At 41.1% G+C, this 17663-nt stretch overlaps 1 protein-coding gene across 6 annotated transcripts in view; it reads left to right on the forward strand.

The window, feature by feature from the left end:
* The window catches only part of neurl1b (neuralized E3 ubiquitin protein ligase 1B), a 70658-nt gene that overhangs the window by 23946 nt on the left and 29049 nt on the right, over positions 1-17663 (forward strand). Inside the window, exons 1-3 of one of the 6 annotated variants that reach the window (XM_026279718.1) lie at positions 2421-2875; positions 3470-3564; positions 3657-3746. The exons of 1 other annotated variant lie outside the window; for it this stretch is intronic. In XM_026279718.1, coding sequence (XP_026135503.1) covers positions 3680-3746 — 67 coding nt within the window. In that variant the 5' untranslated portion in view covers positions 2421-2875; positions 3470-3564; positions 3657-3679. Of the gene's footprint in view, positions 1-2420; positions 3565-3656; positions 3747-15223; positions 15697-17663 lie in introns of those variants that run through there. 4 more of the 6 variants (XM_026279717.1, XM_026279721.1, XM_026279720.1 and 1 more) reach the window with 4 other exon arrangements.

Below are 17663 nucleotides of genomic sequence, written 5' to 3' on the forward strand. Positions count from 1 at the left end.
CTCAACTTTTTCGGCAACCAATTTTATGTATGTGTTTTATTGCCTTATTCAAGTGACTTAACATTTTTAGTTTTTCACTAACCATGCATAAAATTTTTTTTCTCAAAAATACAATCATGTACATGCATGCATTTCACATATTATTATAGCCCAGTTTGTGCTGATTACAGTGATATTAGACTTTACCCATTTAGATATTTATAAGAAACTGAAAAAAGCACAAATATCAGGGCATGACAAAACTTCTCCAGGCCCCAAAAATACCCTTAGACTCCAGAGGGTTAATGTCAGAAGGAACATAGTTTCATGCCACAGAGCTTTCTCTTAAAACCGCAGTCAGTTGACAGACTTGTGTTCTTAGCTTAAAAACTTGTTTAAAAAATTTAAATAAAATACTTATCGCAGTTGCATAGTATAAATTGTGAATCTCATCCACTAAAAAGTTGACAGAATGCACTTTCTGTACTTAATTTGCACTGCTTCAGTTACACATAGGCCTACATGTATTCATTTAATAAAAAGCAGTAAGTGATCTCTTGTTCTAGATTTTTTTAACTGCTTAAATAAGCTGTTTAATCTAAATTGTTTTTTTTTGTGTTTTTTTTTGTGGGCAAAATAAAATCATTTTTTTTTTATTATTTAAATGCAAATGCAAATATATCGAGATATATATCGAATATCGTAAAAATTTTGACATTATCGAGATATCATTTTTTTTTTATATACCACCCAGCCCTAGTTGTAGCCTATCAGACACGTGCAATTAACATTAGGCTATATGAAAAACAAGCTCAAATGGAGTTAACAAGGTCTTTGGCCAGCGAATGAGGAGATCTGTGGTTTGTCCGCATCTGAAGAAAGTGCAGCGCATTATATATATATATATGCCATTATCACCTTTTACAGGTTAGGATATAATTTTAATTTTTTGTGTTTTTTTTTTTTTTTTTTGCTGTTTAATACACTTGGCCAAAATCTCATGATATGAATGATCAAGCACTTATGCACAGGATATTTTAAGCATACAAAAGTATATTGGCTAGATGGCAAAAAAACTACTTCTCCAGTCTTCAAACACACAAAAACAATAGCCTTTACAGACATAATGTTTGAGTAAAGAAAATGCGGTTGCACTTTATTTTACAGTACATGTACTAACAAGTACTTATAGTGTACTTACAGTTTATTTATCTAAGAAAGTTCTGGTAATACAAGATAACTACATGGGTTAGGGTTAGGTTTAGGGGTAGGTTCAGTGTTAGTACCTAGTTATTACATAGTTATTGTAATTACTATAATAAGTACATAATATGTACATGAGGAACAGGACTGTAAAATAAAGTGCTACCGAAAATGCTGTACTATTCAAACTGTTATTTGTTTACCCTTGCTTTGGGAATAAGCAGAGATTTGTCTCCTCCAGGCTGGAGGCGCATGAAGTGATGAGTTTTCGTGAGAGCTCGAGGATCCAATGGCGTTACGAAGTTTTACAAGCTTCTTTAAATACTTATCTTTTGTGAAATATTTCCTAAATCCTGTGATTTAAAATAATATTTAAGGAATTAAAATAGAGATATTAATTTTGGATAGTTTTTCAAGGCACATATCTGGCTATTCTCTATCTGCCATATTGAAACGCCGCCCCTGGAGGAGGGGGATCCGCCAAAATAAGGTGCCGGATCGGATTTCGGAGGTGCCGGATCCGGATCCCGCTTGTTTTGGCACAAATTAAGCCCTGGATTTATTAGACCGCTTATTTTTCTTCATTAACTGCGCACTTGCCTAACGTAACGTAACATAATGTAACGCCGACCCTAGAGGGCGCCCCCAACATATTTGTCGCCCTAGGCAAATTGATTTGCACTCAAACAGATGGTAATCATGCAGATACATTCACATTCAACATAAAACACACTCTCACATATATAAAAACTGTTGAAAAATAAAATCAGCTGACCGGTGCGTCAGAACATGTCACGAGAGAGCGCCAAAATTCAAATAAACTATCTTTCGCCTATCTTTCATTCATTCTTTTTTCCGGTGAATCGTCTCATTCTGTTTTTGACAATGTACTCTGCAAAACCATGCCGTTTTTTTACTATAAAGACATGAGTTATTCCATACCGGACGCAAGCAGTTCTGTCGCTGAAGAACTGACACGTAAATAAAGGAATTTTGATCCATATTACAACGTTATTGCTTTGTTGGACTAAACGTGCTTCATGAGATGTCGTTCAGTGGACCCTTACCTTTCTAACTAAACCGGGATTTACAGTTGTGGATGTGTTTATGACTCATTATTATGATGGATCTGGTATGTACAGCGTTTCCATTGCTCATGTTTTTATGTGTACTGCTTACACAAATGTAGCAAATACAGTCTTTATAAGCTTTCCATTGAAAAACAGCGATCTGTCGTCAATGCTTGAGGCTTAGATACATAGTTTGTCAAGATTAAATTTGCCACGTTTCATTTAATCTATTCATAAACACTGACACGTGCAAGGTGAGGGGCGTTCAGGACGAGGGCGTCAGGGTGCTAATACATTTTACATTTAATTTTAATACATTTAATACATTGGTTAATACATTTTATAGTGAAACCACAAATGTTGCTCTCTTTTCTGCTGTCTTTTTTTGCGGGTCTAAAACTTTTGTTTGCAAGTTGAAAAGTTTTGCTTACGACTTAAGCCGTCTCTCAGTAGGCGGTCTCTACCCACCAGGATGAAAGGCCTTTTTCTTTTGGTCACCCTCGATTGAAGTCACAGGTTGACCACGCCCACTCTGTTTCCCCCGGAAACCCCACCACTGGCCCTGCAGTCTGACAGAAGAGCCAGTGAGGTTATATCATGACAAACAACGGGTCGTGTACTGGGTAAGATAACTAACTTAACATCTTAAACTCAGTGACAAGTGAACTTAATTATTATCTTCTCTCATGCTCTCCCATCTAAATACGTAACGTTAGCTAAGCCCATTGTAGATTTGATAAGCCAACAGTATAGCTAGCTCCCAGAACCCCCAATAGTAAAGCGGAGGACAATATTTTTAGATTATAGATTTTAGATTATAGATTGTTATAGCTTCAGTGAAGTAAGGTGAGTAATGGACATCAAATAACTAGCTCATTTGGCATTCAGTTTTCTAAAAACAACGATTTAGGACCGATGTCTGTAAATTCTGACCTCACCCTAGTCTACAGAACTGTGTATTGTGCATTTTAATAACAGGTTTGTTTGTATCTTTAAGACCTGTGCAGTGACAGTTGCAAAACGTATTACTTCAATAGTAAGGACTGATATTCAGGACTTGTCAGCCAGTGCCACTGTAGCCTTGCAAAGACTTTGCTTTGAAGACCTTTTAATGAACTAACTTCCACATTTCAATATGCCCCTGACTCCCTAACCCCTACTCCAAACAGCGTAGAATTCTATTAGTGCAACATCACATTTTTCTTTTCTGTTTGCAGGAATAAGATTTGGTGTTGATGGAGGAAGCACCAAATACAATGCAAAACCTTAGGCCTGATGCAACATCATCCAATGTCGCAATCACCCTCAGGAGGTATATAAGCAAAAGCTAAATTGAACATGTTCAATTATAAGATCCTATTTTACAAAATTTGTCCTGCATACATTTTTATCTTTAATGTGTAGGCACTTGAAGACCAGTGCCTAATATGAACAGGAACATTTCCAGTCTCAGAAGTAGACCTGCCATGCCAGATTTTGTGGAGAATGGCAATGGTAATACTGACTAACATTGAAACTTTTAAACCCATGCAGAGACCATTTATCACTACTAGTATTAATCATATCAAAGGCTAGAGATGTATAAAAACCCTACAGACTTGGGGTTGTTACTTGAACCACTAAAGTAAAATGTAGCATCATAGAATCACCTGGCAACCCTGTGACAATGACTTCTCAATGGAGAAGAATCACTTACTTTTTCTTCAGAAAAAATCTTGTTCAATTTAATATTTTCAAATATTTTTGGTAATGTGTATTGTTGCTGATATGGTAATGAGGATTCCCTTAAACCAGCAGTATTACTAAAAGATCAAATTTACCTCTCATAAATCTCAAATTCACATGGGTTCAATTAAATCTTACGATGTGTAAGCCCTATTTAGAACACATGGCTACATTCCATTGGTTTTCAGAAATGTAATTCTCTGGAATAACAGCCTTGAGCCATATCAGTAGAAGGGGGAATTACCCCAAGTTCTTTGTCATGGCTAGACATTCGCTTGTAACACTTTATTTTTAAGGTGTGTGAGCAGCTTTCTACAGAGGAACACATGCTGGTTCCCACGTTTAACCACCCGTTGATCTCAAGATATCAGAGGCCACAGTTTGGACTTGTTTTTGTTGATGTTCATGTCTCTTCAAGTCTAAAGGAAACATCCAAGGACATAGACATGCTGTGGAACTGCTTTCTTCATGTCAACAGTGTATCTAAAATTTTTGCTTTGTAGGAATTTGGTCCACACAGGTTTTTTTTTTTCTTTTCTTTTTTTTTTCACTGCAGTGAAACATTTGTGTCTGGGATCCATATGCGCATACTAACTACCACATGCTGATCACTTGTACTCACAACGTTTTGTAGTCACTGACAGCTCTCTCATGTAGACCCCATTAAAACTATACAGAGACCATGAATTACTTTGATTTGTACCACAAATACCCCATGCTCATTGTAAAATCCCTGTAGCATACAACCTAGATAGATTTATTAATAAGAACAGTAATAAATCCTTTTGTTCATTATTATAGTTCATTAGTTTAACTGAATGACTGTTTACGGTTGTCAGGCAATTCCAAAATTCAAAGAAAATGCAAAATTGCTGTGATGTGCCATCCCAGGTGTGTGTGTGTATTGGCTATTTAGCAACAACGTTAAATGTGGCTTTTCCAGTCAGATTTCAGTGCCTGAAATAGTCAATTTATGATTGTCCTAGTTTACGTTAGTTATGTAATAACTTTACCATCACCAGCTAGTCTTCCACACTTGTTCTTCCAAGATAGGGTCAGTTATAAATTAAATTAAAATTTATGCATTTAGCTGATGCTTTTATCCAAAGGGACTTACAGTGCATTCAGGCTATCAATTTTTACATATCATGTGTTCCCGGGGAATCGAACCCCCAACCTTGCGCTTGCTTGCTTGCTAAAGCAGGGCTCTACCAGTTGAGCTATATTAAGTTATATGTTCCTCTGGATGAAAAAAGGCTACTTTCGGGCAGTCATTAAAATATTATTTCGGTGTTTGACCCCTGTTGACCTCAGGGGTTTGTCAGGCAGGTCAACCTCTGTTGTCAGGGTTCACACTATCTTGTGTCTGTTTATGTTATGCCACTTTAGAGAACATGAAACCCAGCAACCTCCTACTGTTTTTCAAATGAACCTCTGATACTCTAGAAGCCTGTAACCTGAAATTTTAGACCTCAAAGACAACATTTTGGACATATTTGGGGCAGTTTTTACCAGACTGAATATGCAGGGTGATTTACCAATGGATATCCACTGGATTTTCAATCTGTTGCATCATGGATTCTGAGGTAGAAATTTCAGTTGTTTATTCAATGAAGTCAAAGCCTTTTGGAAAATCAATTTTTTCAGTTTTGAGACCGCAACAAATAAATCGATGTATGGGAAGCACAATGAAACTTACAAACTCTTTCATTTGATCTGTGTGTTTGTCTTTGAAAGTGTTTTGTTAGTTTGATGTTTCCTTATTTTGATGTTGCCATGTCTCAGTGCATTTATGAAGAGAGCACATATGCACACTTTTCGGGAAGCCTATCAAGGACCGGGTTGACCGGTTACTTGGTACCACCGGTAATGTAAAAAATCAGGTATCCTAACATTTTAATTTTTTTTAATACCGACTTGGTACCGAAGTACCGGGTCTTTTGACCACTAGTCACCAGAATTTTGGGGAAGTCGTGGCCTAATGGTTAGAGGGTTGGACTCCCAATCTAAGGGTTGTGGGTTCTGGTCTCGGGCCGGACGGAATTGTGGGTGGGGGGAGTGCATGTACAGTTCTCTCTCCACCTTCAATACCACGACTTAGGTGTCCTTGAGCAAGGCATCGAACCCCCAACTGCTCCCCGGGCGCCGCAGCATAAATGGCTGCCCACTGCTCCGGGTGTGTGCTCACAGTGTGTGTGTGTGTGTTCACTGCTCTGTGTGTGTACATTTCGGATGGGTTAAATGCAGAGCACAAATTCTGAGTATGGGTCACCATACTTGGCTGAATGTCACTTCACTAAAATATGTGAGTGGAGCTCAGTGGGAGTGGAGCAGTGTGATTTTGACTGGAGTGAGGACTTTTTAAAAGTCGAACCGTCATGAGCACTCCACTAACCGCTTCATCACAAGTACAATTCATGCCAACTGCCCGTAATAAAACTGCATATTTAGCAAGTATTAACATGTTAAACATATTTTATTGCTTGGTACAGCTGGATCACTCAAATCAGAAGGTTATAATGGTGTCAATAGCTGAGCAGAAAGTTATAGGCTAGTTCTCAAGGAATTTGTTTGTTCCCTTTACTGAATATTTTTGGGTGATAGCATGATTTTAACAGCACAGCACATTCACATGCAACCGCTTTCACAATAATGCATTCAAACAAATGTAATCTTACAGTGCTACTTCATCTGATTCTGATTTTGAATGAGCAGAAATCTGTAAGAAATTAATTGATCTGTAAATAAAGTAACTAAAGAAAATGTACTGTTATTTTTATCACAAAAAAATGTGCACAGCAGAAAGCAGCAATTATACCTCTTAATGCTGACAAACATGTTTTCAGTTTCGCATGTGGTAGGAAAAAGGTTTGCACACAATAGCCTAAGCTACTTTGAAACTGAAATTTTATTTATTTATTTAATTTTAATATAGGCTATGTTATAAACATAACATTTAAAATATAATTCAATAATTTAGTCGTGGAGTGAAGATGGAAATTGTTGCCACTCCAGTCTGCTCACATACTCTGATTGTCACGATGTCCAGTTGGAGTGTCCATGAGCTCTTCGAGAGGGCACTCCATTCCAGACGTTTGCCACTGTTTCTTGGACTTCATTTCCAATAAAACTAGGAACTAACTGCAAACACCCTTGTTGCCTGTCTGGATGACAATTTAAGCTGCACATAAACAGTATCACATAGTGAAGTCTTGTTCCACTGTAAGTGGACATATCTGAGCATTTATTCTTGTTTTCATGTTAATCTTGCCTTGTTTTTGCCTTGCCTTGTTATTGTACCTTGGACTCTTTTGTTTGCTGCCTGCCTTGACCTTTGCCTGTGTCTTAGATTTCTTTTTAGTCTTTTCCTGGATATAATTATTTGCTGGTATTTGATCCACTCTATCCTCTGCCTGTGATGGCAGTTGCCATTTTGAGTGTGTGTGCTACACACTGTGCTCCAGAGGCCTCTCCTGTCCATAAGTCTGTTCCAGAGGCGTCTCTTGTTCATGAGTCTGCTCCAGTACATCCTGAGGTGTCTGCTTTTGCTGCAGAAATTCTCGAGGTGGCAGCTTTCCATTGCAGAACCTCCAGAGGCAGTGTCATCTGCTTCAGCTCCTCTCAGGGTGGTGGCATCTCAACTCACAATCTGCCCTGTAACGGCCAAGGAAGCCATCCACATGAACTCTCTGTCTGTCCTGTTACCGTTAAGAAGGCAATCCATGAACTCAGTTCCTGTCCTGTTATGGCCAATGAAGCTGTCCATGAACTTGCTGCATGCCCTGTTATGGCCTCAGAGGATGTTGATAATATATCTGTGCTCTCTGCCACTGCTCCATGGTCCATCCTTGACTGATACATGGTCTGCCACTGCTAATTGGCCCAGGTCCTCCACCACTCCATGGTCTGCCACGTCGACCTGGCCCTCCATCTTTTCCCCTGTTCTGCATCCGCCTCCCTCCTGGACTGCTATGACCTGTTGTGGAGTGTCTGGAAGCCTCTCCTTAATTGTCTATGTCACAATTTCCAGCTGGAGTGATCACAAGCTCCTCTAGAGGGAACTCCATCAAAGACCTTTGCCGCTGTTTTAGGAACTCCTTTTCCCATAGCACCCCATGCCTAGAAACTAATTGTATACCCCCCTAGCTTGTTTCCTGTCTAGCAGACTATTTAAGCAGTAGGGATGTAACGATATCGCGCTATCGCGGTGGTAAACGTGTCTCGATATCGTCGTGGTTGGGTTACAATATTAAAAGGACAGGTGTCCGTCAAAAAGCAAGAGGAATATACAAAGTCCCGCAGAACAAATCATTGTTAACTACATATACCATGATCCTTTGCGATCCGTCATCACAGCAACCGTTGTTAAGCCAATTTGATTGCACGCTGTCCACACAAGCTCACAGCAAGCCAGCATGGCCGACAGCGATACTTGTAAGGATGAAAACAACAAAACCGAAGTTGAGATTGTGCCAGCCCCTGCAGCTTTTAAATCAGATGTCTGGAAAAATTTTGGTTTCGCCGTGTCAAAAAACGCAAAAGGAGAGAAGGTGGTGGACAGACAATGGACTATGTGCAAGCACTGCCACAGTAAACTGCGATACAACACAGGAAACACAAGCAACATGAGTCAGTTTGGGGATCACAAATCATTTGAATCAGTTCGGGAATTCAAAGTGGGTTTGCGAATCATTTTGAGTCAGTTTGGGTATCGCAAATCATTTGAATCAGTTCGGGAGTTCGTAGCGGGTTCGCGAATCATTTTAATCAGATCGGGAGTTCGTTGCGGAAAAGAACGTTTCTAAAGAAAGACTTGAACATTAGCTAAAGGATAGTTCAGTGTTTTTCAGAAGGCTTTTTGCCAGACTGTTAAGGATTTTTTTTTACTGTTTTTTTTTTCTTCTCCCTTACAATGTAGATATTTTGATCTTTCTGAAGAAAAACGTTAACATAAGCTAAATGATAAGTCAGTGTTTTTTTATAAGGCTTTTTGACTGATTATTTTATTTAAGTTTAAGTTATGTTCCTAAATACCAGTTTTAAAAGGCTGCTTTTATTTGCCTTGCACATTTAAACCTGACTTAACTTGATCTTTAAGGGAACTGCACTTTAAGGGAATTCCCCATTGTTTACAATTGTTCTAGTTGCTTCTTAACTTGAACATTGCACTGAAGAATCAGTTATGCAACCAAATATTACTATACAGAATATTGATGCTCCTGACTACAACTTGCACTTTAAAAGCACTATGTGATCAGCGTTTTATGCTGTCATGGATCCATAAATACAGCAATAAATTGCCTGTTGACTGGCAAAAGCAGAATAAATGTCAGTATTTTTTCGCTATTATCATCACAAACACTATCGTGAGCTATTTAACAATACCATGAGCTTTTCCACAATATCGCAATTAATATCGTACCGTGAGGTCAATATCGAAATTGTATCGTACCGTGAGATTTTGATATCGTTACATCCCTATTAAGCAGCACACAAAAAGTTTCACATAGCGAAGTCTTGTTCCACTGTTAGCGGACATACCAAGCATTTATCCTTGTTTTCATGTGAGCCTACTCTGTGATCAGAGTTTTACAATCTGTACTTAGGAAGGAGAAGCTTCCAAAAGACTGAGGTCTGTGAATGTTAAGGGCAGCATAAAATTGTTTTAGATCATTTGTCAGAATGTCCCTGAATTTCAGCTGACTTGGCACTCTGAATTTTAAATACTTTGTTATTATTCTGGACCATCCTGTCAACACTGACAAACGCATTATTTGCAGTGATGGATTGTTCTGATGGGCGCAGTGCAGAAACCAATCTGGCTGCTTATGCAAAGAGAGCCCTATCAGCTTTGATGCAGATGACTGAATAGTATTTTGGAAGCATGCCCAGTCATCGCTGTCTGCAGAGTTTAAGCCAGAGAGTCAAGTCAAGTCAAGTCATGCTTAGTTTTTTTAGACTGGCTCATGGGTTCTATCAGGGTATCTATTAGGGCAGCTGTGGCCTTATGGTTAGATAATCTGGACTTGTAACCCAAAGGTCGCAGGTTCGAGTTTCATTGCTGGCAGGAGTTGTAGGTTGGGGGAGTGAATGAACAGTGCTCTTCCACCCTCAATACCCATGGCTTTGAGCAAGGCACTGAACCCCCAATTGCTCCCCGGGTGCTGGAGCAAATAGCTGCCCACTGCTCCGGGTGTGTGTTCCCTACTCACTGCTGTGTGTGCACTTGGATGGGTTAAATGCAGAGCACCAATTCTGAGTATGGGTTACCATACTTGGCAAATGTCACGACTTTCACTTTTCATAGGCTTGCTACCATGTAGGGCTGCATGATATTGGGAAAAATGACATTGCGATATTTTATTTTTCTGCGATATATATTGCAATATGAAATCTAATCGAATTTTTTTTTACAAACAAAAATGGGGTGAGTAGATTTACATTCTCATTTTAAATGATTTAAACATTGACACCATCGTGTCAATTGATTAATATGCACAAGGGAGAGAGAGCAAGACAGCGTTGTTTGAAGTGCTCTCTCTCTCTCTCTGACTCTCTCCATCTGTCTCTCTCTCTCTCACGCTCTCTTTCGCGCGCTCGCTCTCTCTCGTGCTCTCTCTTTCGAATCCAGGATAGTCACAACGCAGAATGTGCGATGTAGGCTGTCATAGTTGATCCGTTATTCATTAACTGTACGGGCCAGTTGCTCCCCAGAGATTCGCGGAGAGTGCGCGCGAGAAAGAGAGAGAGTGAGACTATCGTGGATTCGTACATCGCGATATCGATGCTTAAACGACACATCGTGCCGCCCTACTACCATGTGGTTGCCTCTTCATTCTGAAGTAAAGATTCATTTTGAAGACAACAAGACTGTGATCTGTTAAGAAATCTTTTCTCTTAACAGTGACATTATCAATTAAATGCCAGTGCTTGGAGTGGGGTGCAACCAAGGTAAGGGGGCACAGGGACTGAAGTGGCAAGGCCGGGCCTGCACATGGCACTGAAACAGGAAAATTACTTAATCATTAATTTCAGAGAGTATATGTGTATTTCAGTCTGTGATTGTTTTGGAGCAGCCCAAGCCATTTCTCATCAAACTGTGTGAAATACAGGCTAAACGATGGCTCAAAACAACCAACCCATGCATGTGCAAATGAATGCAAGCTCAAATTAATGCAAGATCTCTGTTGAAGCAAGCCACTGTCATGCCAGTAGTTTTGATAACAATGATTATATTTAATGTAAAGTGACAGAAGTAGTGAGGCATGCGCAAAGAAAGTTGATTTCAGCCACTTGTATACAAGATCTTGTCCTTTCGGTCATAGCCCATAGGCAAGACCATAGGCAAGAGGCAATAGGCAAGGGTAGGAACGTAGATTGATCGGTAAATCGAGAGCTTCATCTTTTGGCTCAGCTCCTTCTCCACCACAACAGACCAGTACATTGACCGCATTACTGCTGGAACTGCACTGATCCATCTTTCAATCTCATATTCCATCCTTTGAACCAAACCCCTTCCGGGTCCAGGCTGTGCCTAGAAATTCTGTCTATAAAAATAATTAACAGAGCTGGTGACAAAGGGAAGCCCTGCCGGTGTCCAGCATGTACTGGGAACAAGTTTCTCCTGTAATAACGTTTATGCAGTTTGCACAAAAAAAGTGTTGTCCGCACTTCCCTGACACCGTTTCACGTCGTGGCTGCATCACCACCTCGAGTGTGTATTTTTCGAATAATTCAATGGCCCGTCATCATTATTTCCTTACTTAAAGTAATAATAAAGTAAACATTGAGAATATTTTATTCTTCATTTCATGAACTCTTTAAGTGAGCGAGAGCAGGGCAGTGTCAGCCACACTCACTCTTCCCAATTCCCATCTGGATGTCAAGATAACTAGAGATGTACTTAGGTGCAGTGGATGACCAGGACATCTTCAGTGCCTTGTCATGCTCTGCATCCTTCACAATGCTTGCAGAGACTGTTCAATAAAATGCTCCTTAAGACAGTCCTTCCCTCTAAAGTGGGATTTATACTTTCACCTTTTCTTGCAGCACAAGCCTACACTAACTGTGCAAGCTCCTTCCCAAATGGACAAGGCTTTTATACTTGTCGCTTTCGCTGTTGTACTATTCTTTGAAATGACCGGGGACGATGAGGAGTAATTGTTCTTTAAAACCATTGGGAATCACCAGTTAGAAGAAGTCATTCACCGGTACAAGACTTCTCACGTGATTAAATAATTTCTGTACAAACGGATTAAAATAATCTTAAGGTTTTGGGTTTATTAATAAATCGGAACTGGTTTTGGGTCCTTTTTTGGCCAATTTTTCCATAAGTGCACCCGTGTGCACAGACTACATTGTAATCATTCGCTATGTCATTTGTGTGGAAGTATTTCGAAATCTGTGCGCAGAACAATGGCAGACATTCAGCACTGGAAGTGTAGAGTTTTCATTCATGCAATGAAAAAATTTTTAGGGTAATTCACATCTATATTTTTTAACTTGAGCAAATAGTTATTTATTTTCATTGGGTCAAGTAAAAAAAAAATATATAGATGTGAATCATTACCCTATTTTTTTTTTTTTAATTGGACAAATGAAACACTGCATTGTTTTATTTGCACCAACGTTATTTGATTTTAACATTTTGGAATAATTTATTTATATAGCATACTTTTTTATTCTCACTGGTAAAGCTTTTTTTTATTGAAAACCAAATTTAAAAACTAAAACAAATACTGTGTTACAAACACGCCAGGATCCACCTCCCCGCAATCACTACGCACACCCTCACCGGAATCCTGATCACATCCACCTGATCCTCATCACCACCCAATGACCTCAGCACTATAAAAACCACACACACGCACTCAGTCATTGTCCAGTCACGTTCGCGACAAGGTCATACCTGTATGCTAACTCTAAGGACTAACTCCTCTTCTACTTACCTCTCTCCAACGATTCTCCGAAGATCCAGATCCCCAGTGTGCGTGTGTGTGGTTCACCGTCATCCCTGTTCATCTTCACCCAGCCTGCACTGATCCAATCCTTCACTACCTGCTCCTCTGCTTGTGTCTGTTCAATAAACTACTCTATCTGTTACTCCTCAGCCTCCCGAGTGATCCGTAACAGATGACCGGACCATCACCGCCAGGCACAAGCATGAGCCTCATGGACCCATTTCAAGATCTTGTTGATGCACTCCGAAGAACACTCACAGCTACACCTGCATCCCCAACACCAGAGAGCACTTCCGTCGACCATGCCAGCACTTCCTCACCTTCCATTCACGCCAGTCCGATGGCCCGGCCAGCCTACTCTGGTTCGGCGTAGGAATGCAGCAGTTTCCTCCTACAATGTTTGCTGGTCCTGGAGATGCAACCGCACTTGTACCTCACTGAGAGATCTAAGGTAGCCTTTATTATTTCGCAGTTGAAAAGTAAATCACTACTGTGGGCAGATTCTATATTGACTCAAAATAACCCAGTTATCCAGTCTTATTCTAGCTTCATTGACCATTTCCGTGAAGTTTCCTCCTCGTCCCATGGTGAGTGCCATTCTTCCTTCAAGATACCAAATGAAACCACTCACCACTGTTGTGACACTTACTGCCGCTGACATATCTCTTCCAGTTTCCGCCCTCCTCGATTCTAGTTCAGCCGGCAACTTCATCTCCAGCGCTCTGCCGTCAGCTCAAGCTCGCTACCACGGACATCTCCGTGGTGCCACTGTGTTCACCAAGTTGGACCTCTGCAGCACCTACAACCTTATCCGGATACAAGAGGGGGACGAGTGGAAGACCGCCTTCATAACCCCTACTGGCCACTACAAATACTTCATGATGCCATATGGACTTGTTAACGCCCCCTCAGTATTCCAGGACTTCATCCACGAGGTGCTCTGGGAGTTCATCCACAAGTTCGTCTTAATCTATATTGATGATATCCTCATCTACTCCCGGAGCCTGGCAGAACATCAATGCCACATCGCAGAGGTCCTTTAATGCCTGAGGGCCTACCATCTGTATCTCAAAGCCGAAAAATGCTCCTTCCATCAGCCCTCAGTGCCATTCCTTGGCTACAACATCAGCAGCAGTGGCATCCGGATGGATGAGGGGAAGGTAAACGCCGTCAAAAAATCAAGGAGTTACAGCGGTTCCTAGGCTTTGCCAACTTCTACAGATGGTTTATACAAAACTTCAGTACCATCACCTGTCCTCTCACCAGTCTCCTCCACAATAAGCCCAAATCTCTCTCCTGGACTCCTGCCGCCATAGCGGCCTTCCACACCCTTAAGGAAGCCTTTACGACCGCCCCACTCCTGGTCCATCCCGATCCCGACCGACCCTTCGTCGTGGAAGTTGACGCCACCGGGACATAAATATATCCCCAGGACACGGTGCACTCCACTCATTCACTCCGGTCACACATTGTTTGGTACTGGTCACCCGGGGGTCAATGAAACCCTTTCGTTGCTGAAGGATGTCAGGAGGTACGTCAATGGATGTACAAGCTGCGCCATATCCAAAAGCCCTCGCCATCTTCCATCAGGCAAGCTCCATCCTCTGCCCGTTCCCAATCGCCCATGGTCACACCTAGGGGTGGATTTCATAATGGATCTCCCTCCTTCAGATAACAATACCTGCATTCTTGTCATAGTGGATAGATTTTAGAAATCCTGTCGTCTTCTTCATTTGAATGGCCTACCCACAGCCATGGAAACTGTTATTTAATCATGTCTTCAGGTACTTTGGCATCCCAGAGGATATCGTCTCGGATCGAGGCCCCCAGTTCATCTCCCGGGTATGGAAGGCTTTCTACTCACTCCTAGGTGTGGCCATCAGCCTGTCCTCCGGGTACCATCCCCAGTCTAACGGGCAGACGGAGAGGAAGGTTCAGGAGATTGGACGCTTCCTCCGTACCTTCTGTCACGGCCACCAGAACTCCTGGAACCAGTTCCTTGGGTGGGCCAAGTACGCACAAAACTCCCTTCGTCAACCTGTCACCGGACGCACTCCATTCCAGTGCGTACTCGGCTGCCAACCACCTCTATTCCCCTGGTCAGGTGAACCCTCATATGTCCCTGCCATCGACTACTGGTTCCGGGAGAGTGAGAGTGTCTGGGACGCGGCACACCACCAACTCCAGCGGCCATTGCGCAGACGTAGAATGACAGCCATTCTAATAGCCTTCGCCGATTAGAGGCCCCTACTTACCAACCCAGTCAGAAGGTCTGGTTGTCCACCCTGGTTGTCCACCATCCGCCTGCGCCTGCCCTGCCACAAGCTAAGTCCCAGATTCATTGGCCCATTCAAAATCATCCAGCAGATCAATCTGGTCACATACAAACTCCAGTTACCCCCTGAGTACCGGATTCACCCCACATTCCATGTGTCTCTTAAACCTCACCATCCTTCTGTCTCTCCCTCCACAGAACCTAGCGAAGCCGAAGCCCCCCCCCCCACTCCTCCTAGACGACGGCGCAGCCTATGCTGTTAGTGACGTCCTGGACTCCCGGCGGCGTGGTGGACAACTGGAATACCTAGTGGACTGGGAAGGATACGGTCCAGAGGAACATTCCTGGGTCCCACGCAACGACATCCTGGATCCTACCTTACTCGACACCTTCCACTCCAATCATCCTGATCAACCAGCTCCCAGGGGAAGAGGACGTCCACCAGCGGGCTGTGGGGAGGGGGGTACTGTTACAAACACGCCAGGTACCACTTCCACGCACACCCTCACCGGAATACTGATCACATCCACCTGATCCTCATCACCACCCAATCACCTCAGCACTATAAAAACCACACACACGCGCTCATTCTCATTGTCCGGTCACGTTCGCGTTATTATTATTATTATTTTAAAACTGCATTATTTTCCATCAAAGTGTCAAAGGCACCTGATGGAGTTTGAACTTCACATCAAACTGCTTCTATTTAATACAAATGCCGGAACAGACGTGTCAGTTTTATTAGAGTCACAATGAAGTCGTAAATCTTGACACTTCGAGTATAAATCAGCCTTAATAAAACCTGCATCTAGCTAGCAATAGCAAGTTGCAAATCACAAATAATGCAAACTGAAGGCTACTGGATTTTTAAGAAGCAGATGATATGGCCTTTGATATGTCCATCCCCATTTTTGTTTAAATATGAAATATGACATTGGAAACATTGTAAAGAAAAATACTTGCCAAGTCTTGTAAAAAAATTACCAAAATGTATTATAAAACAATTAGTTTATAATAATAGTATGTATGCTCTGGCAGAAAATGCATATCATTATAGCACAGCCAAGAGAAAAGAAAACATCAAATACATGATTTTTTCAATTTATGGCTATTGTATTTTGTACATGGATTCAATGAAAGCATTAGGCCCACTTAGACAGTGGTTATGACTCATTTTGTCATTAGATCTGTGAGTTTGGCTTTGGACAAAATTCCCCTGCTGCTCAGACAACCACATGCAGTCCTCCCAGTTGGCCATCTGCTTAGCATTTCAGTGTCTTTGAAACTTGACGGGAATTAGTTTACTGCTAATGTAACACTTCGCAGTCTAAGGACTAGTCACTTTACCGCATGGTAGCAATTTTGATAATATAGTCCAAGTCTTACCACACAGTGTGACATCATCCTCTCTCAAAGAACATAATGCTTCTACTCTGATGAAAAACTGGTGGTAGCCAGTTTTACTGCACATTTAAACGTATTCCTAATGCTGGTACAAATTCAGTCTTCTCCTAATGCATATCCTTCTTGTCGAGTCACATTGCCCTGATTGCCATCCCTGACCATGCCGATGGTCTGCCAGCGTTACATGAAATCAGACTGACAGATTTGTGTTGGCTGTTCCCAGAGGACGGGAAACTGAAAATAATGTTCAGAAAAAAATTTGTAGATTGAGGTGCTGTTAAGACTGATGTGATAACATTGGTCCTTAATTCCTTTTTTCTCCTCTAATCTGTTGGGGGATTTTGTACTTAGTGAAATTAATTCATTAATGAGGGCATGGATTGACTGAAGGTGAATCTCAGTAAACCTGTCAAGACCATGTTGAAAGAAATTGTATTTTGCTTAAAGGAAATTAAGCTTATTTTTAGCAGGCTATTTTGCACTTATCTTTATTTACATAAAATTTTAACGTTTTCCTACATTCTCATTACCATTGCCAAAACCTCAATCTCATCACCAAAATGTGGAAACAATTTGGTATTATACTTAAACTGTATTTATACACTAAGGTGTTTTTTCTTCTGCAAAATATGTATGCTGATTTTTTTTTTTTTATCATTGTGATTGTAACAGTGCTGAAACATGAAGCAAATGAAGAAAATGGTGTATGACTGTCAACCCAACTGCAATTTATTCCAAAGAGTGAAAATCCAAAACCAAACTATGAATTAAGACCAAAAACATAAAACAAAACATGACCATAGCATGAACTTAACAAAATAATGACCTGAGACACTAAGCAATGAACAGCATTTTAATTTAAATAAAATATGTTTTGTCATTAGTTGTGTTTTTTTTTCTTCATATGATTAACCTAGTAAGTCACACTGGAGAAACTGAGTCAGCTAGCTTAGTCAGCTGGCTGCTCTCTAAATGCTCTTGAGGTACTTTAATGCCATACATCACAGTGACGTGGTGTCGGCGCTGTCTCAAGTTGGACAGAATTTC

Source organism: Carassius auratus, chromosome 14 (assembly GCF_003368295.1).
Source record: "Carassius auratus strain Wakin chromosome 14, ASM336829v1, whole genome shotgun sequence".
Classification (NCBI taxonomy): domain Eukaryota; kingdom Metazoa; phylum Chordata; class Actinopteri; order Cypriniformes; family Cyprinidae; genus Carassius; species Carassius auratus.